Raw genomic sequence first — 26,830 nt, 5'->3', positions numbered from 1 at the left:
GAATTAATAAAGCTAGCTCAGGGGTAGATCATCTACTTGGTATGTATCAGAGTGCCCAACACTTTCATCCCATGGGTGCAGTGAATGACAGGAACAAACATCATTTGGAAACCAGCCCATTGGCCCCAGCCCCAGAAGCCTGAGAAGTGACCATTCATTTGCCTTTGCATGTCGTTATGGCCATCAAGCCCAGAACAGGTGCTGGTTTCACCTGGTGATTTATCTCCTATGGAGTCTGATGGAGCAGGAACTGTTCCACACTGCCCATTCTCCTTGCATACCCCACCTTCCTACCCTGTCCAACCCTGGAGCTATAAATCCCCATCAGCCAGGCTAAGCTAGTCACCCCTCATGCAACTGCCATCTCAGCTCCACACTTCCTCTCCCTCCTTTGCGGGGTCCCAAGACCATGCAGACACCTCTGATCTCCTACTTCTTCTCCATCCTGTTTGCTGCAGGTAAGGGCACAAAGAATCGCGATGGCTATGGGTTGCATCCAATTAAGTTCTACTTAAAGTTGTTGTTGTTGTTTAGTCGTTTAGTCATGTCCGACTCTCCGTGACCCCATGGACCAGAGCACGCTAGGCACTCCTGGCTTCCACTGCCTCCCGCAGTTTTGTCAGGCTCATGTTTGTATCTTCGAGAACACTGTCCAAGCATCTTGTCCTCTGTCGTCCCCTTCTCCTTGTGCCTTCCATCTTTCCCAGCATCAGGGTCTTTTCCAGGAAGTCTTCTTTTCTCATGAGGTGGCCAAAGTACTGGAGCCTCAGCTTCAGGATCTGTCCTTCCAGTGAGCTCTCAGGGTTGATTTCCTTAAGAATGGATAGGTTTGATCTTCTTGCAGTCCATGGGACTCTCAAGAGTCTCCTCCAGCACCATAATTCAAAACATCAATTCTTTGGCGATCAGACTTCTTTATGGTCCAGCTCTCACTTCCATACATCACTACTGGGAAAACCATGGTTTTAACTAAATGAACCTTTGTTGGCAAGGTGATGTCTCTGCTTTTTAAAGTCTACTTAAAGTAGACCCATTGAAATGAAGGGAGCTGAGCTAGACATGCCCACTCATTTCAGAATCAGAATAAAGTGAGAGTAAGAAAAAAACTAATCTAAATTAAAGAGAGAGAGAGAACAAAACAAAACAAAACACCACACAGAGTGCTTTCTGAAAGGTAGCTCTACACTCTTGGCTCACACAGAAAGTTGTGAACCCTCCCAGCTCTCACCTGGGAGCTTTCCTTTCTTCTCCCAGCCTCTCAGGAGATCTTCCTTTCCCTGCCTCTCACTCAGGGTCCTTCCAGTGGGTTGTTGGTGTTGTTGTAATTTATACCCCTCTCCTCCTCCAGAAGGAGACCAGGACAGCAAACGCATCCAAAACAAAACATGCATTTTCATTTTCATTTTAAGATGAATTGCCAATGGATTATTGCCACTTGTTATTGTGAAAATTAACACCAGATTTGCCCAGTTCCACCTATCTCCTCCAATATTTGTTTGCCAAAATGGACGCAGTGCTTGACTGTAGCAATATTAAAAATTAAAATGACCAATTAAGCAGTTAAGAACAATTTAAATGTTTTAAAATAATTGAAATCAACTGTAAAAGTGATGGAAATGTGCGACCGACAGCCACATTTCCCTTTTGCTTGTCCACTGCATTAATGAGTCACCCACCCCACCTTTTGCCATGCTGCTTTTGCGCAAAGAGTGGGAGATGCTGGAAGAAACAGGAGAAGAAATAAAAAAGAGGCAGCAGCAAAAGAATTTGAGGAAGGGTGGTCTGCAGCAGAGAAGCATTTGAAGCCTGGGCTCGTTTGTCTTCCCCAGCAATAAATATGCCCAAATTGCTTCCCCACCACACCCATGACTCATTCCAGTGTCTCTTTGTTGGGCAAAAGATTCCTGCATTGCAGGAGATTGGACTAGATGATCCCTGGACCCTGGGGTCCCTTCCAACCCTACAATTCTATGGTTCTGTTTACCCATAGCCTTTTATATACTAACCTCTTATGCTCTTCCACATCCGTCTAATGCTCCTAACCCTTCTTTTAGATTCTTGTTTAATAATTTTAGCTGCTTTAATAATTTTAGCTTTCCAAAATGTTTTACATGTTTTAAATGATTGTTCCCCACCCTACTTATGCTGGTCTATGACCGTAATAAAGATTTGATTGGTTGATATGATTCTGTGATTCCTTCCAGGTCTTTGCTTGCATTGTGAGCACTGCAGCAGCAACACGGACTCCTGCACTGGGATGCCAGTTCTGTGTGAACAATCCCATACTGCCTGCCTCACCCTTACCATAGAGACCACAACGGGTGGGTGAATGCATTCATTCATTCATATATTTTTTTGCATTGATATTGGGTTTTTTCTTCTGTTATAGTGTCCAAGGTGGGGTACATGTGTGCTTTTGATGCAGCCCCCCAACTTGGAGCCACCCAACCCCAGACTTGCTTAGCTTCAGCAAAGAAGTGGCTTTGTATGCTTTCAGATCATTTCCCGGGATTTGCTTCCTAGGGAGCCATGTTTTCCCCAAGCAGTGAAATGTTGTGTTAGTGTGTGTGTGTCTGAACATTTGGTAGGATGAGGGCTAAGCAGTGATGTAGGGGTGGGGGTTATAAATTTGATTCATTTTGCATTTACAGGCAAATCCCTCCTTTCTGAACCAAGACATGAACTGGAACGTAGCCATCCTTCAAACTCTGAATTTTGCAGTGCGATTCTCTAGCCAAGTAATTGTACAGAAATGCATACGGTGTGGCAAAGTGTGCTTTAAATGCATGTGTTTGTGAAAGTGTCATATAAAATGCATTATATTGTGGGGAGCAGTTTTGCAAAAATGTGCATAAATTAGTCACAATTGCATACAAAGATAGGTGCATTTGGAGAAATTCACACAAAAATGTTGAATATTCATGGCAATGTTTGCTCTCTCTCTCTCTCTCTCAAATGTGTAAATGTGGAGAACTGAACTTAGGCTTAACAAATGAGATGCCAAGAGAATACAAAATTCACAGATTCCCCTACCCCTAATGTCTCTATCATTTCCATTCTTTCGTTACCTGCTTTGGAGTTTGTATTTTTAAAAGGAGAATATATAGTGCAACGATAAATTTCAAAACCAATGCATGTTGACGGCTTTCCTCTGTGAAAACTGCAGGGCATGACGTGTCCTTGGCCACCTACAAAGGCTGCACCAAGCTCATGTACTGCCCTTCATCCCCCATGAGCTTCACCTTTCCTAACCAGCGTGAACGGAGAGCTGCCAAGTGCTGCCGCAAGGATCTCTGCAACACCGGAGCAGTGACAAGTAAGCATCACTTCCCAGCTTTTCAACTCCCCTAATCCTCCATTCTGATGTGTAGACACAGCTCAAGAGCATCTGCCTGGTCGCAGGTTCAGTCCCCAGCATCTCTAGATAGGGCTGGGCAAGACCCTTCTCTGAAACTAGGGAGAGCTGCTCGGTGTAGCCAGTACTGAGCTGGATGGACCAATGGTTTGACTCAGCATCAGACAGCTTCCTGTGTTCCTAAGATGGCTCTGAGTGATGGACAATGATGATACTTGCGGATACGTTGGCATGGAGAACGTCTGAAGGTGCGTCTCCACCACCATCGTTCAGCCTGGACACTGAGGTCCAGCTCCTTGGGCCTTCTGGTGGTTCCCTCCCTGTGAGAACCACCAGAGGACCTTCTTGGTTGTGGCACCCGCCCTGTGGAATGCCTTCCCATCACATGTCAAGGAAATAAACAACTGACTTTTAGGAGACATCTGAAAGCAGCCCTGTTTAGAGTAGTTTTTAATGTTTGATGTTTTATTGTGTTTTTAATATTCTGTTTGGAGCCACCCAGAGTAGCTGGGGAAATCCACCCAGGTGGGCAGGGTATAAATAATAAGTTGTTATTATTATTATTAAGAGCAGCGAACCAATCTTTCCACAGGTACAGCAGCAGGATAGGAGTGGAGAACCTCAGGGTCAAATATGGACTTCAACTCCTCTTTGTCTGGCCCCCAGAACTTACCCCAGGCCACACCCACTCTCCCCAGGCCACACCCCTCATTGGCCCTGCTTCACCCCGCCCCAAGTGTTTTTGCCTGGCTGGAATGTGTCTCATAGAATAACAAAATCATAGAATCTTAGAACCTTAGAGTTGGAAGGGATGGTGAGGGTCATCTCGTCCAACCCCTTGCAATGTATGAATCTCAGCTAAAGCATCTATGCCAGATGGCCATCCAACCTCTGCTTTAACACCTCCAAGGAAGGCGCTGTCCTGCAACTCTGAACACATTTTCTGTTTGCCTGGAAGGAAGGTACAGAGCGATATGGGAATGTGTGTAGAAACTGGCCTGTTCTTCTTATCCTGAGTCAGATAAGTGGTCCATTTAGTATCATCTGCACCAGGAATGGGGGACTGGTGGCCCTCTGGATGTTGCTAGACTCCAAGCTTGGCCAATAGTGGGCTTCAGGCAAGGTTCTTCCCCAGCCCTATATGGAGGTGCAGGTGTTCTGCCAACGAGCTATGACCCCTTACCCAAAGTTACTGGGGATTTGGAATTTGGCCAGTTCTGGTGCACCAACCTAGTGTGTGATTCCTTTCCATTGGGATACCTGAAACTGGTTTGTTGGGAGATAGGAAAACCTGTTCTCCACACATTCTCTCTGCTTGCTCCCAGTGCGCCGACTGCAGACCAGACCAAACGGACTGAAATGTCCTGGATGCTTCTCAAAAGACCCAAGCTGCATACCCACCGAGATAATAAGCTGCAATGGCTGGGAAGACAACTGTGTCTACTATGATTTTGCTGTGGAGCAGGGTAAGGCCTAAAAGTTTGTGGTGCAACATCATCTTATGTAGAAGAAATGGGAAGAAGTTAGGGCTCATTCAAGGGGTGTGGATGGTGTGAAGCAAGCTTTGGGGGACAAGGTGAGCATCAGTATGATGTCATGGTTAGAGTGCTGGATGTAGACTCTGGAGACATGTGTTCAGGTCCTTGCTTGACCAGAAAGCCTTGAGCAGGTCACAATTCTCTCAATGTAGCTTACATCATTGGGTTGTTGTGAGAATAAAGTGGAGGTCTTTGGAGGATACAAATAAGATCTGACTCTAAATTTCAATGTTTGGAAGTTGTGATGGTAACCTTCTGAAGGTGCTTAAGTAAACAGAAACTTAAATCTTCCTTTTTTAACCCCCCCCCCCCGTTTTTCAAATTAACAATAATCATAATCAAATACTATCACATACATTGCTATTTAGACTTCCCTCCTCCCCTTCCTTGGTTCCCTATACAAACATTTTCAAAACTGCGCTTCCTCCTTAACTCCTTTTGTTTATTATTCTTTGTATTTCCTCCAAAGTCACCTTTTAACTGCTAGATTTTAAATTAGCCCTGCTAATGTATTTAATTGTTTACATTTTTTTTAAAAAAATAACCCACCTATCTCCCCCATTCTTTGTTGAAAATTCTTTCTTCTTGATTCCTTAATCTTCCCCTAAGTTGGGCCATTTCTGCATAGTCCATTAACTTTACTTGCCATACTTCCTTTGTTGGGACAGAATCCTCTTTCCACCTCTGGGCAAATAACATCCTGGCAGCCGGGGTTGCACAAATACCTTAATTTTTGATGCATTTCTGTGGCAGGGGTTGAGAACTGGATCTGGCCAGAGGACCAGATCCCAAAGTGGCAAACCTTTTGCGGGTCACTTTGGCAGACAGGTGAGGCATCAGGTGATTCGATGGCTGCTCTCTCCCCCATCAGTTTTTGGAAATCAAGAGTGGAGAGAGTGCTGTTGCACACAGGCCCTGCTTGCTGGCGTTCCACAATCATATGGTTGGTGATGTTTATGAGCCTTGTGACATTGGCTAGGGAGGAGCATGACTGGCAAGAGATGTCAGAAGGGGAAGAAGAGGAGGCCCTTGGGTTGGGAGGATGGAGGGAGATCAAGCAGTGTTTCAGAAGAGGGCCCCACTCTACAGCCACCCATCTCAGGTGTGAAGGTCAGAGGTGGAGCTAGTCTAAGCAGTGACCCCAAGGACAGTCCCACCCCAAAGCCACCCGACTTTTCCACTCATCCACTAGGCATCATGGAGGGGGAAGGGGAACCTAGTGAAGATACTCCAGCCCCACTCCAGGGCTGAGGTTTCCTTAGTAACGGAGGTGCTATCTGGCCAATCAGAGAGCCAGCATGGTCAGAGATGAAGGGAGATGGTGGGATGCAAGTCCCATCACTCAGGACACACTGCCACCAGCATAGATGTGAACAGACTTAGCAGTCCCTTGCCCCCCAGTAGGAGTGCCTGTTGATAGGCCCAAACTTCTCAGTTGGGACAAGACTGATGGACTCGCCCCATTCCTTAAAGAATGGAATGGAAGGGGCATGTCCAGTGTCAGGTCAACAGCTATGCTTTGCCTAGGCATGTATCCTTGTCTCTGCCTTTGAACTGAGAACCTTGGAACCTGTGCTGAACGGACTTCTTTTATACAACTTTTGGGATCTCTCAAACCAAGAATCCAAGTCTTTCATCAAAGGGTGAGAGTTCACTGTGTGAACAGGATGCTGGACTAGACAGGCCATGGGTCTGATCCAGCTGGGCTCTTATATTCTCCTGGTCTTAAGAAATAGAGCAACAGAAAGTTGTGTCATTTTTTAAAAGCACCAACTTTTGCTGCAAATGTATGATGGCTAAGACTCATAGGAGAGTTTTATAAGAGTATAAATAAACGAGCAAATTAAGTTACTGTAATTAGGATATGCAGAAGATATTAAAAATAAATTTAAGGAACCTCAGAAGGAGGGGGAAGGAAGTCAAGTTTTGAAATGTTAAAATGATTGTAAAATTAGTGAAATGTATAAACCTGAAAAGCATAAATAATTTTTTTAAGACTCGTAGGAGAGGATGGGTGAATTCCTTACTGAGCTATATTATTATATTATATTATATTATATTATATTATATTATATTATATTATATTATATTATATTATATTATATTATATTATATTATATTATATTCCCAGAGGTCTCAGAGTGGTTCACAGTATAATTCCACCCGCCTCCTTTCCTGCAGATGGTCAGATCTACACTTACGCAAAACGTGGTTGTGCAACCAGACGTGCTTGTCTGAATGAGCCACGTTACTTTGGGATCCCTGGAATGTACATGGAATTTCTGAAAAATCCCCAGTGCACTGCAGCTCCCAAAATACTCACCAAAATTGGCAAGTAGCAAGTCCCTCAGGAAAACACATCTCATGAAGAGACTCTGGCTAAACTAAAGATCTGCTGAGGCATTTCTCAAGCAGCCGAATACCATTCTTACCAGGAAATTTTCATTGATTTGTAAGGTGGAATAATTTGCTATTCTATTATTTTGTTTGTTGGAAATCAAATGGAATAAAATCATGTTAAGGGTGAAGGAGATTTGCTTCTTTAAGTTTTCCTGCATGCTACTGGATCCTTGAATGTCTCATTTTCATTAAATGTCCCATTTTCATCCTGTTTAGTGAGCTGTTCAATCACAGTTTCCCAGTTGAGTTATCATGAGGAAACTGTGGTTTAACAAACCAGGATGTCTTTTCTTAAGATGGTTAAGCAAGAGGAGGATGGGAGAAAGGAGCACTCAGAATCATGGCTACATTTTGCTCCAATAAACCACAGTTTCTGGGTTGGGGATTATTACATCTGAACCAGGTTATTTGTCTGCTCAGTTGATGGTGTATTTGGATGTCATTACAGGTACCATCCAAAGCAGCATTATCTGTTAGAGATGCTCTAAGCAGAATCCCTGATCTGGACCATGTGCATAGTGAACTTTAATCTTTAACACCACCTGTATTTGTATGGCTCTTTTGAAAGAAAATTATTGCAAATGGCTACCACCATTCAGTGGCATTGAGTTTCATGGGTTAGTAGGTTCCATTGCACACACATACTTACCCACGTAGGTGGTGCTGTGGTCTAAACCACTGAGCTTCTTGTGCTTGCTGACCGGAAGGTTGGGGGTTCGAATCCCTGCAACGGGGCGAGCTCTCGTTGCTCTGTCCTAGCTCCTGCCAACCTAGCAATTTGAAAGCGTACCAGTGCAAGTAAATAAATAGGTACCACTGCGGTGGGAAGGTAAACTTTGCCTTTACCTTTATGCTTACCCATAGCAACAAACGGCCTTTGTTTCCTTAGGTTTTAATTGGTGGCAGGATTTTCTTCTCCTAGGCATTTTTCTGAAATGCCTTGAGAAAGTATACATAGACATGGCTTCAGTCTAGGTACACTGGAACATAAGTCAAGTTAGAAGAAGTTGTGAAATTAGAATAATGCACCACCTTTTTTCTTTCTTTCAAATTCTCAAGGTCATTTATTACTCTTGGCCCTCACAATATCCAGCGGCCATAAGTTCCATAGGTTGATCAGAGTGGGTGGAATGTTCTCTGTCACTATTGGTTCTTTATGGCATTGACACCCAGTCCTTAAACCAAAAAGACTCTCAGGGCAGCTTGCCAAAAATTGGTATTAAAATGCTCCCTGCCCTCAAGATAACAATCTAAAAAGACACAACACGTGAGGAAAAAGGGAATGGGAGGGAGGAGGGAGGGAAAAGCAAGCTCTAGCACAAGTTCTTCAAGTTCCAGTTCCCATAAAGCAGTTATATAGGATCTGGCTGTCTTGCCCTTGATAAACATCAGCTGCTTCCGGGGAGCACTCTCTCTTCCACATCCTGGACTAGATCCAAGAGCAGAATAGGTGACAGTGATTGCTTTCACACAGCAGTTTGCTTCATGTCCCTGATGCTTCCCTGCTAATATCCACATTATATTTGAGCTTTCACATGGTGTGAAGCCACTTCCAGGAAACTAATGGAATATAGCAATTTTTTTTAGCACTCATTACCATGACTCAGAAATTCGCAGGAGTCAAGCGATGAAATTCAGGGTGGCAAATAGCTGTTTTCCTGGGAAAACAGAAGTGTGTGTGTGTGGAAAGGTATAGGAGTATCAGTATTTGTTGTTTTGTCCTGCTAAACCCACCAGTGTGAAGGAAATTTGGTGTGATGTGCTGGTAGATTGGTGAAAAAGCCGCCATTCCAGAGCATGACAGGTACCACAGTGTGAAAGGAACTGTAAGAAACCGGATAGAAGAGCTAGCCTTGTAACCAGGAAAAATTAATTAAATATTCCTGACGTCTGATGCATCCAATGTCCAGGTTGGTAGGACTATGGCAGTTGAAGCTGCATCTATGGAAATTTACTCCCAATCTCACAGCCACTGAAGTTGCAAGAATAAATACGTTCCACCTGCTATCTCCAACAATCCCAGGTGTGTGTGTGTTGGAAATAACCTTCTGACTTGCATCTCTTACCTTTGGCTTCAGTTTTAGAACCTTGAGGCAAACATTAACTTCTCAGGAGGTGTCGTCATGGCTGCTAAGCTTGCAACAAGGGAAATGCTTCACCTGGTAGTAATTGATGTCCTTGGAGCCGGATGAACACAGGAACTAGAAGTTCCTCAAATGCTACCTTAATGAGCTGAATTGATCTGGACTGAGAACTCTTTCCAACATGTGTCAGGGACTGAGGGGTGTGAGCTGGAGGAGAAATTGGATCCAGTCCACATTTAAAGGAGAACCTACTGACTTTGCGCTTTCTGAAACCACAACGTGAACTGAACCACAGCTTTCCTTCACAATTTGCACCTCTTTGAATTTTGCAATGCGGTCCTCCAGGCAATTTGCGTGTACAAAGATGCATCTAGAGTGTGCATGCAAATGCATTATATTAGTGAGAATAACATACATAAATGCATGGCATTAGGGGGGAATTGCTTTGCAAAGTCTGTGTAGAAGGATAGGTGCCCACTAACATACTAGTGAATTTTTATTTGGACCTTTAAAATCTCTCCCCCACAAACTGATGTCGAAATGCAGAGAACTGAATTGAAGATTGGGAATATGAGAAACTGAAATTGACAGACACACCCATCTAATAATGTACCCCTCCTACACACACACACACACACACACACACACACACACACACACTCCACTCATCTGCTTTAACAGAGTCAGACCATTGGTACATCCAGCTCATTTAGAGATGGACGGGTTAATCTTTTTCTACTCTGTGTCAGTTTCAGGTGTGCACATTCATAAGTCTGTTGGTTCCATTTATATAATAATAACAATAATTTATTATATATACCCTGCCCATCTGGCTGGGCTTCCCCAGCCACTCTGGGCGGCTTCCAAAAAAATATTAAACACATTAAAAGCTTCCCTAAACAGGGCTGCCTTCAGATGTCTTCTAAAAGTCTGGTAGTTGTTCTCTTTGACATCTGGTAGGAGGGCGTTCCACGGGGAGGGCGCCACTACAGAGAAGGCCCTCTGCCTGGTTCCCTGTAACTTAGCTTCCCGCAGTGAGGGAACCGCCAGAAGGCCCTCGGTGCTGGACCTCAGTGTCCGGGTAGAACGATGGGGGTGGAGACGCTCCTTCAGATATACTGGACTGAGGCCGTTTAGGGCTTTAAAGGTCAGCACCAACACTTTGAATTGTGCTCAGAAACGTACTGGGAGCCAATGTAGGTCTTTCAAGACCGGTGTTATATGGTCTCGGCGGCCGCTCTCAGTCACCAGTCTAGCTGCCGCGTTCTGGATTACTTGTAGTCTCTGGGTCACCTTCAAAGGTAGCCCCATGTAGAGCGCATTGCAGTAGCCCAAGTAGTTTCTATAATAATAATTATAATAAACAGCCACTCTGGGCGGCTTCCAAAAGAATATTAAAATACTGTGATACATCAAACATTAAAAGCTTCCCTAAACAGGGCCGCCTTCAGATGTCTTCTACACCTCTCTCTCTCTCTCTCTCTCTCTCTCTCTCTCTCTCTCTCACACACACACACACACACACACACACATTGTATCAATGTCTGCATTACTAAACACTTGACCCTAAAATATGGCACTTTTTTTCTTTTTCTTTTGAGCCAAGCACAATATCACAAAATCAGTAGAAGTGCAATAGCCAAACGACAGTTACATTCCCATCTGTACATTAAATCAACAGGTGTGGATCAGGTTTGTTCATTTTGGAATCCACAGAAATCAAATTCTTTGAGCAATCTTAGCTTAAGTATTGTTTACAAGGGGTGGACATGGCTCTCTTTGGTTTTAGATGTGGGCCTTTCCCAACCCTCCTCAGAGAAGCCTGGGAATAAGCCTGGGGTTTTCTGGACGCAGGGCATATGTGACAGCCTCCCTCCTCCACCTTAAAACCTGCCTCTTTAAGTTTCTCAAAAGGAGATGTCGTCATGGCTGCTAATCCAAGACAGGCGCACAAGTGATTGATGTTTCAGGAACTCGTTCCATCCAGGAACTATTACTGTATTGTGATCACACACAAACACATACATGCACTGTGCTCTTTCTGTGGCATTTTCAACCCACAGAGCTGTAAATCATTCTGGATTGAGAGGTGTCTTCAACACACACACACACACACACGCACACACACACACACACACACACACACACACACACACACACACACACTTTTCAGACTTGGTCCTTTGAGTTTCTCAGCACAATGAAGATTTCCTTGGAGATCTCTGTCTGGCTGCTGACAACCTTGCTAGCTACAGGTGAGTTGGCCGTTTTGAAAGCCACGGGCGACCTTCTCGTGTAAGAGCTTTTCTTGACTCTTTTCCAGGGTCTTAACCACAGGGAGCCTCACCCACATCAGGGATATTCCAGATCCAACCCTAAGTGTTCAGCTGTCATGAAAATGAAAGCGGGAAAAAGATCAAGTCTCTGACCCAATTAGATGTAGAAATATAAGAGAAAGGATGCAGGCAGCATTCTGCCCAATCGATCACCACAAAGTACAATATATGTGCCTCTTGTAGACAATCTCTCTCTTTTGCCCTGCCCACCTGACCACTTAGGCACCAACTTCTAGCTCTATGGGCCTCCCTTCTTCAAGATAACAGCCATTTCCTTTGCAAACGGGCAGACACCCTTTGTGGCGCCCCAACGTTTTTTTTCCTTTTCACAATAATATTTATTATTTTTCATACAAAAACATAACAAAAGAGAGAGTAAACAATAATAAAAGGGGAAAAAAGAAAAGAAAAAGAAAAAAAGAATATGAAACATAAAATACATCAAATCACCACACAAACTAAAACTTAATTAATTAATTAATTAAAATCCATCTTCATAAACATATTACTTGACTTCCTCTAATCTCTTCCATCTGAATTTCTTAGTAATTATATATAGCAGGTTCCAATATCATTATTTCATAAAACCATCTCACAGTCATAATCATATTTCCTAACCTTTCTTATCATACATTTTATTTATTTATTTAATCCTAATTTAGTCCTAGGCCTAATTAATTCTTTCAAGTGGTTACCGTATTTTTTGTCCCATAGGACGCTCTGTCCCATAGGACGCACCTAGTTTTTTTTTTGGGGGGGGGAATAAAGGAATTTACCCCCCTTTATTCCCCCCCCAAACCAGGTCGGGGAAACCAAACCAGGTCGAGGAACAGCGGGATGGCGGCGCTGCACCTCCCCGCTGTCCCCCGAGCTTGTGGGGCTGGCCGATGTCTGCCTGGCACGCAGGGCACTCTGCTTCAGGGCGCCCCTCACGCCGGGCGGCAGACTGCTATCCACAGCGTAGGGAGCCCTGTGGGAACTCCCGCAGGGCTGCCTAGGCTGCAGATGTGTTCCCGAAGCGCCAGGCGCTCTGCTTTCAGCGCGCCTGGTGCTCCGGGAAGCAGGCTGCTATCCGCAGCCTAGACAGCCCTGTGGGAACTCCCGCAGGGCTGCCTAGGCTGCGGATGTCTTCCTGAAGCCTGGAGAGCGAGAGGGGTCAGTGCACACCGACCCCTCTCACTCTCCAAGCTTCAGCAAAAGCCTGCACTCGCCCCATAGGACGCACCCAGATTTCCCCTTCATTTTTGGAGGGAAAAAGTGTGTCGTATAGGGCGAAAAATACGGTACATATCTTTAATATTACAATATTTATTCAAATAGTCTTTAAATTTCTTCCAGTCTTCTTGGTGTTCCTCTTCTTTCTGGTCGCGGATTCTCCCGGTGGCCGCCCCAACATTTTAAGAGACATCGGGACACCCACCACCTTGTCCAGATAGGGGCTGAAACAAGATGGTCATATGTTCTACATTGCAGTGGGGAGTCCTCTATTTGAAATGCTTCCAGAGGGCAGTCCTCTCATTGAAGGTGACCTATATCTGAAGGGCTTGTGTGATCTATGCCTGTTGGTGACCCCTGATCTGGGAAAACTATTAAGGGGCCCCTATGTGAGACACTGATCTCCTTTCTCTCTCCCTCTCCCCCAGGAATCTGCCTTCAATGTGAACGTTGTGAAAGTGCCACCCGGTCCTGCTCTGGGCCTCTGCAGACCTGCAAAGAGCCTCAGAGTGCCTGCCTCACCCTCACAGTAGAGACCCGAGTGGGTAAGTGGCTCATGTTTTGTTGGCTCGGGTGGAATGTTACCATATTTTTCACCCCAGGGGACTCCGCCTTTAGCTGTTCCTCTTTTCTTTTTCTCAGTTTAGCTTACCTCACAGGGCATGTTGTGAGATAATCATGAAATTACCCAGTCATTGCCAGCTCTAGGGTTTGCAGGGTCCCCAAAGGCACAAATCAACAAGAGTTCCTGCAGTTTGGACCCCTGGAATAGCTGGTTCTCGCCTTCTTCTCATGCAACCAGGCAAAACGAGGAAAGTGGCCACTTACAAAGGATGCACAAAGCTTGAGTATTGCCCTCCGGGGCCCTTCACCGCCACCACCGCGCCAGAGGAACGCATTCGGAGCAACTCAGAGTGCTGCTGCCAGGATCGCTGCAACAAGGGAGCTTTGAGGTGTATGCATTTCATTTCATTGCCTTGCTAGCTCATTTGCTTCCCCGCCAACCAGGTTTATCAATCAGATTCCTGCATGGCAGAATCCTGGAGTCTTGGCTCCGACAACATGTCTTCATTGGGGAATGGGTGTTGTTTGGGTGTTCAGCATCTGCTGTGCATGTAGAAGGTCGCAGGTTCAGTCCCCGGCCTCTCCATGTCTGAAATCCCAGGGAGCTGCTGCCAAACGGTGTCAATGGCTCGATTCAGTATAGGGCAGCTTCTGATGTACAATTTTATATCAGCTTCTGCTCCCATTCACCACTTCCACCTTTCCTCCTAGGAGCTCAAGATGGTGCCCAATTTATCCCTACAACAACCCTGTGAGGTAGGTCACACTGAGAGACTGTGACCGGCCCAAGGTTACCCAGTGAGCTGTATAGCTGAGTGGGGATTTGAACCCAGGCCTCCCAGCTCCTAGTCCAGCACACTAACCACTATCCCATCATCGGAGCAGAAGAAGCTGGCTTATACTGAGTCAAACCAATTGGTCCACCTAGCTCAGTATCACCCACACTGCCTGACAACAGCATTTCAAGCAAAGGACATTCCCATGGACATGCCATTGGGAATTGAACCTTCTTCCTGCAAGGCCCTAATACTCAGCTACAACCCACATGGCTCTGATGATACGTGAAGGAATATTACATAGCGGTGCTAGTTGCATGGATGCTTCCCTCCCTGTTGTTACCACTTCCTTGCAAAGTGGCAATCCAATGGAAAGGACATGTGGCATCCACATGCAAAGACCAAAAAGTGGCAGCAACCCACATTTGAATCTTGCTGTCCGCCCCTGCCAAAGGCTTCTGCAACCTTAGGTTGTATCCAGCCAACCTCTGCTCAGGAGATCCTTTGAAATGAAAGGACTTAAGTTGACCGTGCCCATTCATCTCGATGGGTCTGCTCTGAGTAGGATGAGCATTAGGCACAGGAACCCTGAGTGTGAAAGCACTACAACCTCTGTCATTCCATTGGTTGTGCTGACTGCCGCCGATAGGAGTTGTAGTAGGGGCAACCTCTGGAGAGCCAGGGGCTAACCACCTATGTGCTAGACCTTGAACTATGCCGACAAGTCCTCCCCAAGTTCACTGCCATATTTGTAGACAGTCATCTGTTGGAGAGACTGGATTTCCTGAGATTGGACTATATACCTTGAAAATCCCCTTTCAGGTCTCTGATTCCGTGGCGTTTCAGCACCCCTTTTGCAGCACTCAGCTGCTGCTGCTGAATGCAATGTCTTCCAGATTTCCAGAGTTCTTGCTCTGATGGTGTCAACCTGAAGCCAATCCACACTGAAGGCAGGAAGACTCGCTGCCCATTTCCCCCTGCCCTCACTCTCACTTGGCTTTCTTTGATTCTCACCTAGAATGCTCCAGAAGCTCTGATTCATTCCAGGGTGAGCAGCCTCTTGCTCACCCATCCCCAAATCTGCACTGCTAGCTATTGTTGCTAGGCCTGATGAAGCAATGTGGTACAAGCAGCTCCCTTTATCAAAAAAGGGAGTGGGCAAGCATTCCAGAAATGTTAGTAGAATAGGATTTTGAATGTAGCTGCCAACCTCTTTGATTTCTTCCCAGTGCCTTTGCTAAGTGAACCCAACCAAAGATGGTGCCCTCCACGCAACTTGAGAGGTTCTACCTGCATGATTGGTGACAAGGTTTTCTGCCACGGTCGGGAAGTCTACTGCATCTACCTCTCTGGCTATGCTGCAGCTGGTAGAGTTGCCAACTTTAGTTTTTTTTTAAATACGGTCCTCAAGGGTGATGTATCCCATTTCACTAGTTCAGGTGAAACATGATGGTGCTTTCCCCTCCCTGTCCCAGTGCCTCACCCCACTGGAGCCCCCCTACATGGGTTGCACAGCAGCAGCTGAAAAGCAGTGACAACAACAACAACAACAACAACAACAACAACAACAACAACAACAACAACAACTTATTTATACCCCACTTATCTGGCTGGGTTTCCCCAGCCACTCTGGGCAGCTCCCAACAGAATATTAAAAACACAATAAAACATCAAACATTAAAAACTTCCTTAAACAGGGTTGCCTTCAGATATCTTCTAAAAGTCAGATAGTGGTTTATTTCCTTGACATCTGGTGGGAGGGCGTTCCATAGGGTGGGTGCCACTACCGAGAAGGCCCTCTGCCTGGTTCCCTGTAACCTCACTTCTTGCAGGGAGGGAACTACCAGAAGGCCCTTGGAGCTGAACCTCAGTGAGCAATGTCGGGGGGGGGGGAGACTCTCCTTCAGGTATACTGGGTCGGTTCCAGCAAGAGCTCACAGAGCTCACAAGATCTTGCTAGAAGCTACTGCTGCTTTTCTGGTCACTCCCGGGGCACCGTCTCTTGGAGTTCTACCACCAGAGGCAGTTGCCTCAGCCTGCCTCATGGGTGGGCTGGTCCTGACCACTCTGGGTGTGGTTTTGAAGCATGAGCCAGGGCTGCATGGAATCAGGGCTGAACATAGGAAGCTCCCATATATTATTGGTCCAATGCCATCTACACTTGACTGGCAGCAGATCTCCAGGTTTTCAGACAGGACTTGTTCCCCATCTCCACCCTGGAGATGCCTGGGATAGTCACTGTATTACTTCACTAGAGCTCAATAGTAGAGCATCTGCTTTGCAGATGCAGAAAGTTTCAGGTTCAATCCCCGATCTCCAGGTAGGACTGCGAGAGACCCCCTTCCTGAAACTCCAAAGAATGGCTGCTAGTTGGTGTAAACAATACTGGGATTGACCAGCTATCTGGATAGCTCATTTGGTTAGGTGCTGATAACATCAAGGTTGCAGGTTCAATCCCTGTATGGGACAGCTGCATATTCCTGCATTGCAGGGGGTTGGACTGGATGACCCTCAGGGTCCCTTCCAACTCTACGATTCTATGACTTGGTATAAGGCAGCTGTCCTTATCCATGATCATTGGCTAAACTGGCTGATGGGAGTTGTAACCCAACAACAGCTGGGATTCCAAGGTTGAAGAACACCAATCTACCCTGACTGGAAGCAGCTTCCCAGGGATTATGGCCATATGATTTCCCTGACCTATCTGAGATGCCACTGAGAATTGAACCTGGGACTATCTGCATACAAAGCAGGTGTTCTACCTCTGAGCTACAGCACTTCCCCCAAGAAATCATCAGTCAAGGTGGTTGCCTGGAGGGAGTGGAGAGGACCGAAGGAATGGCTCACAGATCCCGGGCATGTCTTGGTTTGATTGTTTTCTCCCATCCCCTCAGGTAGCAAGAATGAGACCTTTGTCAGACGAGGCTGCGGGACACAACATATCTGCACTGAAAAGCTGGGCATTTTTGGAATACCGGGGTTGTTCCTTGAAACACTGACGAAGGCAGATTGCAACCAGGCTAATGAAATTGACGACTCGGACTTCAGAGAGCTTTCATGGAACTGAAACACACACACACACACACACACACACACAAGCCTTCCTTTTGGCTCTTTAGCCAGACTAAATTATTACATCAAATGGGTAATAGGCAGGCAATGTGTGGGGCAGGAAGCTTCTTTCAATGCAGACAGAGCGATGGAGAATATTCTAGATTTTCCACCAATACAAAATAAATATAAAGTTGCTGAATGGTTTCTTGTACCTTTTTCTGAGCTGAGCAGTCCTCAGCTAGACTAGTCAGACATCCATTATACAAAGGGTAGGGAACTTCAGGCATGGATACTGAATGTGGCCCTCCAGATCTCTGTATCAGTCCATTGAAACTCTTTCCATGCCACACCCCATTTCCCCAGGCTCCACCTCCCACTTGGGATCTCTGGAACACTCTCCAGCCCACAACCCCTCTTCTCTCTTTTCCTCCCAGAGACTGAGAGCAGCCATGTAGTCACGTAGCATGGTTTGCCGGGGCCTGAGGCAGATATACTTGGGCCCGTGGAAGGTGGGCATGGAGGGTGAATTGAGCTGTCTTTAAAGGTAACTTCCAAACTCTATGATTCTGTGAGCCTGTTTTTGAATTTGAATGACTCTGCTCTTCTGTACAACAGGGTCAAGTGAACAGCTTTTTTTTGTAATAAATGGACATCGAGGAAAGTACCAGGAAAGAACTATGGGGAAAAAACAACACTCACTCCCATGGGCTCCTCTGTTTGCCTAGTTCTTGCTTTTTTGCCTTGCATGTGGTAATAAAGGTCCATAACAACATTATTATACTGTTTCTGCTCTCACAGCATCACCCTGGCATCCAGGGAACCTGCATGATTCATTGTTTGCACTTCATTTTATGGCTGGCTCTGGCTAGGACCAGAGATGGCCAGGGAGGATCACCTTAAGCTATACACACGGTCCCATCTGAAATGTAATCTGCACCCTACCCATAAATTGTCACTGTGGGGAACTTGTTCATTTCTGCTGTACGAAGCCCTCAGTCCCAGCCTGGGCACGGATGAGCACCATGCACACCTGCCTTGCCTTTTCCATCTTCTCTGCTCTGGTGACAGCAGGTAAACGCTATGCAAAATCTGTTTTGCAGCTGAGAAAGATTTGAAACAGAAGCAGATTTGGGAGGTGGCATGGGAAGATAAGAGCTTTGGAAGTGAGGTGGGGAGGTGGCGAAAGGAGCAAGAAAGTGTTTCTGTACAGAGGTGCCAACTTGAATAAAATATTGGGGGAGGCCCTGTCCCACATCACAAAATATGGCATGCACACACCATTTTAATGGCAATGCCCATCAATTTTTTTGGGTGTGTGTGTGTGTGTGGACCCCTCAAATATTTTATTGGAGAAAGCTGGTTTGTAGCAATTCAGACCTTTGGTTTTCTGCGTCAGAAAATTTTGAGACGTGCAACCTTGAGAGTGGTAGATTTTGCTTTGTGCATTCGTCTGGGAAGAGCAAATGAGGTAGGTCAAATATACAAACCCAAGGAAAGCTTGCACACATCCCCAGCCAAGACATTGTGACCACCTTAGTGAAAACTAGGCCTCAGACATAGGGGAAGGGGTGGAAGGCTCTGGTGCTTTTAACAATGGCAGAGAAAGAGGGGAATTTGGCAGTTTTCATGCCTGCAGCTTGAATGATGCCCTTCTCAAAATTTTCACCTGCTCTGCTACCAAAGGCCCAGGTGGCATTCTTTGCAATTGGCCTGGAAAAACCCAAGGCATCCCATTTCTCCCTGTAAGAGCACTGAGGCCATTTTGGGCACAATTTTGGGTTGAAGAAGCTTTGGGTATTGTCCATTTGTCACCAGTTTTTAAAAAGGCCCTGCTTCTTTGACTTGAGGATAGGGATGGGCGGACCTGTCAATTTCAGCTTCTCGTTTTTCCTGTTTTAAGCTTGGTTCTCCACATTCCTACAACGGTTTGCAAATTCTTTTCCTGAATCCCCACGGAAATTTGTTGTCATTTTGCTCATTATATGTATGTTTATATGCCCCTCTCATTATATGTATGTTTATATGCACTTTCCCCTAACAGACACATTTTTGCAAAGTCATTTCCCCCCTTTACGAAGCGTTTTTGTATATTTTTTTCACTGACATGTGTGTTCTTATGTACACTTTATCCCAGTATATGCATTTCTGTACACATCATCTGGCTAGAAATCTGTGCAGCAGTGCAAATTTCAAAGGATGGCTTCGGTTCCTAAATTGCTTTGGAAAATGTGGGTCTATGTCTCTACTTCGGTAGCCACCTCTGGAACTTTCCTCAGGGATTTTGTCTCCCTGTCAGGGAAAGAAAAAGGCTTTAATTTCCTCTTTTAAAATCAGGTGCTTATTCTCATTCTAACAGGTGTACAGCATCTAGAAGAAACAAGGACACATAAAGGAGATAACGAATGGCACGGGCATCACAGTAAGCACACAAAGAGGATATGAATAATTACAAGCTTCTGAAAGGCAGGCAAAGGCAAGGATCATGGACATGGCAAGAGCAATGAGTAAACAATAACGAATGTTGAGATAAGAAAAGGGGGAAACGCAGGAAGCACCTAATAAAATGTGCAACCAAGAGAGAATAAGGATCGGAGGTGAAAGAGTCCAGATGAAACCATACTTTACAGTTAAACGCTTAAGTCTTAAGACATCAGGGCCAGATTAAGACCTTGAGAGGCCCTAAAAGATTTTGGTGCCCCCAAATATATCTAATTCAAAATATAATCAATAATAAGCAAATATATATATATATATTTGAAATTAAACGAAACCTTCAGTAAGGTGGAAAATAATGTTTATTTTTGTATACTTCCATTTTATTTATATTTGGAAAAAATATTCTCCTGCTTTTTCTAATTGCAAAGCCTTTGACCAGATCCTCAAAACTAATCTTACGTTGAAACGTCCGCTTCTGTATTTAGCAGAGAAAAGGCATCCAGCCCGCCTTGTTGCACAGTTATTCTGTTGGGATTTTTAATACAATTCAACCGAGAAAATGAACTCTTAGCTGAGAAATTTGTGGCCGTTAATGCTAAAAATCCAGCAGTGGAAAATTTCTGTGGTGCTCCCTTCCCTTGATGCCCAAAGCACGTGCTTATTTTACTTAATGGTTCGTCAAAGCCCTGCGAGACATCAAGGCTCCCATAAGAGAAACAGGCTTCCTCTTGGATAAGGTAGCAACTTGAGGCACTTCAGGTAGGACGGCAGGGTGTGTTCAGCAGCTGAAAAGCAATATGTGACTGTGAATGTGGTTCTATGAAGTTAGCTCCAACTGCATTTGCTGCTTATTTGTGTCTCCAGCAGGTCTGATGTCTTGTGAAGTCTGCATTGCGGGCGGGGAGATGTGCCATGGGAAGATGCAACCTTGCTTTCTGGGGGAAGACACTTGCACGAGCATTTTAGGAGAGACCACCCTGGGTAGGCAAAGGAGACGAGGCTCACAGTTGCTGATCAATTTCTCTTATATAGCCTATCTGTTTTTATTGTTAGTCAATAAACACTATGTCAAACTGTATATAAACCATTATTTACAAGAAAGAAAGAAAGAAAGAAAGAAAGAAAGAAAGAAAGAAAGAAAGAAAGACGTCTTTCAAGACTTACCTTTCCATAATTTTCATTCCAGCAATTGATGAAGCAAGCCTGTCTTTCTACCAACTCATCGAGCTGAAAAGTCGCCTTTCTCCTATCAGCTAAATCAGTTGGTCTGCCATTTCTAAATATTTCTGCAACTGCTCCCTTAAAGGTGGGGCTTATGGATTTACCCCCATTTTTCACACCGTACTGTTTTTGCAGCAGTCATCATCATCATTAAAGATTTCAGATAGATAGGGATGCTTTCTTCAATTGCATAAAAAAAGACCAGCACTGGGAGTTTAGTATCAATGTATAACTGGTTGTTTATGTTATTGTTCTGACTGCTTCCAAAACTCATAACCCTGTGCTCCAAACTAGCAGGGTTGGTGAGAGTGGACAGGAGATATATTTATTATAGCCCTGTCCTCCTGGCCTGGACACTCTCTGAGCCATTCCTAATTTTGGTCTTTAGGAGGAGAGGACAGGGAGGGGTTGCTCTCCAAGGCAGTCCAAAACTGTGTAAGCTGCCAGGCATAAGTTGGGAGAGTCTCTTCTTTTGCTTTAAGGGTGGAAGATATTCACAGGAAAGCCCACCTGTCCTCAGATTTTAAACAGCATTATTAGAACAGGTTTGTAAGCCCAGTGGTGTAGCGTGGGTTGTCAGCACCCAGGGCAAGGCAAGTAATTTGCACCTCCTAACCCGTGGATTTGCGCCCCCTAACACGTGGATTTGCGCCCCCTAACCCTAACCCCCAGATGTTGCGCCCGGTGCGGCCAGCCCCCCCTGCACCCCCCACGCTATGCTACTGTGTAAGCCACCTTTGGCTATGTGAACTTTCTGTTGCTGAAAAGCAGCGTAGAAATTTGCGAAATAAATTAACATCGCTCAACATAAATTAACATACATTCACTCCTTAATTTACATCCAGTCTTTTTGACCCTAAAACAAGTAATCCTGAATTAATTAACCGCAGCTCATACTGCCAAGAAGAATCCAGACTGTTACTGCGCTCAACCATACAAATCTATCTTCTGATATTTGTCCAGCAGGTGTCACTGCTTCTTAGCATTACAGAGGTACCTCTGGTTGCGAATGGGATCCATTCCGGAGGCCCGTTTGCAACGTGAAAAGCCCACAACCTGAAGTGCTGTATCTGCACAGGTGCACTGCGTGATTTAGTGCTTCTGCGCATGCGTGAGCGGTGAAACCCAGAAGTAACCCTTTCCGGTACTTCCGGGTCGCAGCGGGACGTAACCTGAAAAAAGTAACATGAAGCAAATGTAGCATGAGGTATGCCTGTAATACCGTCTGATTTTTATTTTGATAATAAAACCATTAGGATTCAACAGATTTCTAGGCATATATGGAAATAATGTTTCTAATGCAATTTGCCCCCTCTTTTTCCCATCAGATGTCAAGGAAATAAACAACTACCTGACTTTTAGAAAGCATCCGAAGACAGCCCGTTTTAGGGAAGTTTTTAACATTTGATGTTTTATCGTCTTTTTAATATTATGTTGGGAGCCACCCAGAGCGGCTGGGGAAACCCAGACAGATGGGCGGGGTATAAGCAATTAATAATAATAATAATAATAATAATAATAATAATAATAATAATACTCTACCCATCTTCCTGGGTTTCCCCAGCTACCCTGGGCAGCTTCCAGCATATATGAAAACTTAATAAAATGTCAAACATAAAAAATCAACATGTACACTTACACATGCGCAGAGACAGCTCAGTGTAATGTGTGAACGGACCTCTGGAAACCTCATAGTTAATTCTGATTCACCTTCTGCCCAGCCCTGCACTGACCTATCAGCTTATCCTTCTCTTTTCAAACTCTTTCTTTCTTCGCCTAGGTGTTGTGGCATTTACAGGTTCCTTGAAGTCCTGCACTGGGCACAGAGCTTGCAAAGCTGGCATCCGGACCATGACCGTTGGGCCTGGGATCATGCTGCGAAGAAGCGCCGTGTGCTGTAAGAGAGAGAGCTGCCAGAAGCAACTGGCTAAATGTACGTATCTTCTGTACTTGCCTGGCTTTGAAGATGCACCTCCAGGCCTGAAGGGGGCGCTGTACTAAATGACAAGGACTCCATAGAGTTCTTTTGCTTATTTTAAAGCAGGGGGCTGGCAACGTTTTTGAAGCCCCCAGGCATATTTGCAAAATGGATAAACAACCGTGGGTACCATAGTCATGCTGGGACTCTTCCTTCACCACCACCATCATCATCATCATTTTATTATTATTTATTAAATTTGTATACAGTCATACCTTGGATGTCAAACACCTTGGCTCCTGAACAAATCGGCTCCCGAACGAGCGAAACCTGGAAGTGCAGAAGTGAGTGTTCCGGTTTTCGAACGATTTTCGGAAGCTAAACGTACAATGGGCTTCCGTGGTTTCCGATTGGCTGCAGGAGCTTCCTTGCAGCCAATCAGAAGCTGCGGTTTGGTTTCTGAACGTTTTGGAAGTCGAACGGACCTCCAGAACGGATTCTGTTCGACTTCCAAGGTACGACTGTATTGCCCTTCAATTGAAGACCCCAGGGTGGTTCACAACAGAAAACTAGAAACTAAGAATACAAAATAAAACAAAAACAGACCAAATTCCCCCTCCTGCAGAGGACTAATTGTACACCAAAGAAGTGGGTGTTAAACGGGTCCAGTGTAAATTAAGCCAGCAGAAAGCACACAAAATACAAATTTGATTCAGATGCTATGGTTGGCTGAGATGACCTAAGCCTGGCAGTGGGGAAAACAAACCTGTAAAATAGGGTTTGAGTTACTGCACCCTTTTTTCTGCTTAATTTATGCCATGTTGCCAGGTCACATGACCAAGCTGATTGGGCTTAGGATCCATCTTAACTCTCCCCTCTTTGGTCCAGCCTTCACCCAGCTCAGTTCACCCAACTGGCATCTGGCTGAGCCAGGATGGGAGAGAAATGCTGTCATATCTCTGGCTGAGGTGAAGATGAGGGAGCTAAGCTAGAGCCGCCTGGCTGTGCCAGGAAACTGCCAGCTCAGGCAGAGATCTGCTGGATCCTAGCCCTGCTCATCCCAGTGGATTTCTACCTGCTGAAGCCTGGGAGGAAAGGCATTGAATAGTGTGGGCTTTGGGTGGTTCATTGATCCATCCTTTCTTGGGTTCGTTCTGTTGCATTCTGACTCCTGTGATTGTATTCCCTCTCCTTCCTCCCAGTACCCCCAGTCAATACTACAAGGAATGGCTTCACCTGCCCAGCTTGCTATGCGAAGGATTCGCATTCGTGTGAAGCTGAAGGGTCCATGGATTGTACTGGAACAGAGGACCATTGCGTTCACATTACAGGCATTCTGGAATCAGTAGAAGGTAAGTCAGCAGGGAACAAAGCTGAGGAAGAGAGCTGAATTCAACTGACATGAATCAGTTGGAAGATACCACAGGAGCATCGAGTCCACACACACACACCCCGGGAAGGCAGGAATCTTTTGCCCAATGTGGGCCTTGAACCCACAACCCTGAAATTAAGAATCTAGTACACAGCTCCATTTGCACTATATGTTTAAGACAGTATCATGCCGCTTTAAACAGTCATGACTTCCCCCAAAGAATCCCGGGAGCTGTAGTTTGTTAAGGTTGCCAAGTGTTGCTAGGAGAACCCCTATTTTCCTCACAGAGCTACAGTTCTCATAATGGTTCAATAGTCGACTTCTCTTTTGTGGGAATTTTGCAAATTGTAGTTCTGTGCTTTTGGGAAGCCGCAACTCTTTAAGGTGGCGTGATACTGCTTTAAATGCTTATTTTTTATTGCATTTGTTGTTGTTGTTGTTTAGTCATTTAGTCGTGTCCAACTCTTCATGACTCCATGGCCAGAGCATGCCAGGAACTCCTGTCTTCCACTGCCTCCCACAGTTTGGTCAAACTCATGCTTGTAGCTTCGAGAACACTATCCAACCATCTCGTCCTCTGTTGTCCCCTTCTCCTTGGGCCCTCCATCTTTCCCAACATCAGGGTCTTTTCCAGGGAGTCTTCTCTTCTCATGAGGTGGCCAAAGTATTGGAGCCTCAGCTTCACGATCTGTCCTTCCAGTGAGCACTCAGGGCTGTTTCCTTCAGAATGGATAGGTTTGATCTTCTTGCAGTCCGTGGGACTCTCAAGAGTCTCCTCCAGCACCATAATTCAAAAGCATCAGTTCTTCGGCGATCAGCCTTCTTTATGGTCCAGCTCTCACTTCCATACATCACTACTGGGGAAACCATAGCTTTAACTATATGGACCTTTGTTGGCAAGGTGATGTCTCTGCTTTGTTGGCAATGTGATGTCTCACAACCTTGTGAGGCAGGTTAGACTGAGAGGCAGATGACTAGCCGAAGGTCACCCAATGAGCTTCACGGCTGAGAGGGTATTTGTACCACGATCTCCTAGCTCCTAGTCTCACACTTTAAGAACTACAGTAAACCAAACTGGCCAGAGCGACCCAGCTGGAATGGTGATGGATTTCTTTTCCACATGAGGATGAATCAAGAGAAGTGCCATCCGTGGGTTTGTGGTACAGAGTGAGCAACATAAACTCTAAGAAGCTATTGCAATTTAAACGAGGGTAAATCGTGCTGCTGTAACTTACTCCTTTTTCCAAAAACTCTGTTCAGCAGCAGGGCTAAAGCAGTATCATACCACTATAAGCAGTGCTCTTTTTTTGATAATAATTTTTATAAGTTTTCAGTTACAATAACAGCCTCATTATAACAATGCCAAATTATAATACAATTAGTAATACCAATCATTCAGATGCCAAATTGTACAATTTGGGTGCTCCACCCTACCCCACATGCTAGAATTGATGGTTGGATGATTTACTTTATTTCCGCTTTCCAAAATCTTATAAATTTCAGTTACACTCCAGTCAAAATAACAATCCCTTATACCGCAACTGCAGTTTTAATGACTTCCATTCGTATTGACACATTCAATGATTTATAAAGCTACAGGTGAAGCATTCAAAGTCTCTCCTTGTTCTTCCTGTGTGTGGCAGTTATTCTGTCCGTAATGTTTCTTCCTGTCCTTGTAATATATTACGTTTATCTTTTGGCACCATAAACATTCCTGGCTTCTTCCAAAGAATCCTGGAAACTGTAGTTTGTTAAGGGTGCTGAGAGTTCTTAGCAAACTCCTTATTCCCTCTACTTCCCAGATACAGTTCCCAGAGTTTCCTGAAAAGAGGGATGGATTGTTAAACTTTTCTGGGAATTGTAGGGGGACACAAGTCTCCTTAACAAATGACAGTTCCCAGGATTCTTTGGAGGAATCTGTGGGTGTTTAAAGCGACTCGATACTGCTTAAAATGGATAGCCCAGATGGGGCCTAGAAGTCCAGGAAGTTCAAGAGAACTAGAAAGAGCCCAAAGAAAATTCATTGGCTTTACAGCAGAGTAGATCAGATTTAATTCTACCGAAGGTTTCGGCTTACACCAAGGCAATGACACTGACCGGAGCTTAACGGAGCTCAGAACAGAACGCCGTGTGCGGAGATTAAAGAAAAACAAAAGCAAATGAAGGATCCATGAGACATGACTCTGACTCTTCTTTTTTGCTTTGCAGTTGCTGCGAATGAAAGGTTTGCAGCCAGAGGTTGTGCTGTGCCCAGCGTCTGCGAGCATAGCAAGGGGATGGCTGTTTTTGCTGGTGTTTACACTTACACACTGTCCACAGTCAGGGAATGCTACGCAGCCCCTTCTGCGAAAAATGCTGCCTGTCTACACCACCAACACTCCTGGCTGGGGACCCTTTTCCTCTGCACACTGCTGCTTCCAGTGTCCTCTGTCTGCGTTCCGCCCAGTCTCTCATCCTGGCTGATAAAGTGCTTCATTTGATCTCTCTCCTCTTCAGTGACAAGTCTGCCATAGTGTACATAACATAATAGGGCTGTACACAACATGCACACAAACATGCAG

General features: G+C 45.1%; 3 protein-coding genes across 5 annotated transcripts; all 3 read left to right on the top strand.

Moving 5' to 3' along the window:
- Positions 1-401: 401 nt before the first annotated feature.
- LOC310712518 (phospholipase A2 inhibitor gamma subunit B-like) lies at positions 402-7,421 on the top strand. Its single transcript, XM_083515665.1, has 5 exons — positions 402-458; positions 2,205-2,321; positions 3,167-3,316; positions 4,681-4,821; positions 7,075-7,421. The coding sequence occupies exons 1-5, from the start codon at positions 410-412 to the stop codon at positions 7,230-7,232; spliced, it is 615 nt and encodes a 204-aa protein (XP_083371791.1). The 5' UTR covers positions 402-409; the 3' UTR covers positions 7,233-7,421.
- A 3,937-nt stretch (positions 7,422-11,358) lies between these two features.
- LOC310712510 (phospholipase A2 inhibitor and Ly6/PLAUR domain-containing protein-like) lies at positions 11,359-17,493 on the top strand. Of its 3 annotated transcripts, none has more exons than XM_083515650.1 (5): positions 11,359-11,632; positions 13,357-13,473; positions 13,731-13,883; positions 15,498-15,590; positions 17,163-17,493. In XM_083515650.1, the coding sequence occupies exons 1-5, from the start codon at positions 11,578-11,580 to the stop codon at positions 17,333-17,335; spliced, it is 591 nt and encodes a 196-aa protein (XP_083371776.1). In that variant the 5' UTR covers positions 11,359-11,577; the 3' UTR covers positions 17,336-17,493. The 3 variants fall into 3 exon arrangements, with proteins under 3 accessions (XP_083371776.1, XP_083371775.1, XP_083371777.1); XM_083515649.1 differs by having other exon boundaries at positions 11,360-11,632; positions 15,498-15,635; XM_083515651.1 differs by lacking the exon at positions 13,731-13,883 and having other exon boundaries at positions 11,361-11,632; positions 15,498-15,635.
- A 502-nt stretch (positions 17,494-17,995) lies between these two features.
- On the top strand, positions 17,996-26,749 carry LOC310712485 (phospholipase A2 inhibitor and Ly6/PLAUR domain-containing protein-like; the record flags this gene model as incomplete). The annotated part of the gene is made up of 6 exons (XM_083515598.1): positions 17,996-18,393; positions 19,679-19,741; positions 20,623-20,739; positions 22,760-22,912; positions 24,100-24,249; positions 26,478-26,749. The coding sequence occupies exons 1-6, from the start codon at positions 18,336-18,338 to the stop codon at positions 26,747-26,749; spliced, it is 813 nt and encodes a 270-aa protein (XP_083371724.1). The 5' UTR covers positions 17,996-18,335.
- Positions 26,750-26,830: the final 81 nt, after the last annotated feature.

The sequence above is a fragment of the Podarcis liolepis genome (assembly GCF_965112155.1).
Source record: "Podarcis liolepis genome assembly, chromosome: 7".
Classification (NCBI taxonomy): Eukaryota; Metazoa; Chordata; class Lepidosauria; order Squamata; family Lacertidae; genus Podarcis; species Podarcis liolepis.
The sequence above is the reverse complement of the archived record's forward strand: the minus strand, read 5'-3'. Positions and strand labels throughout refer to the sequence as shown.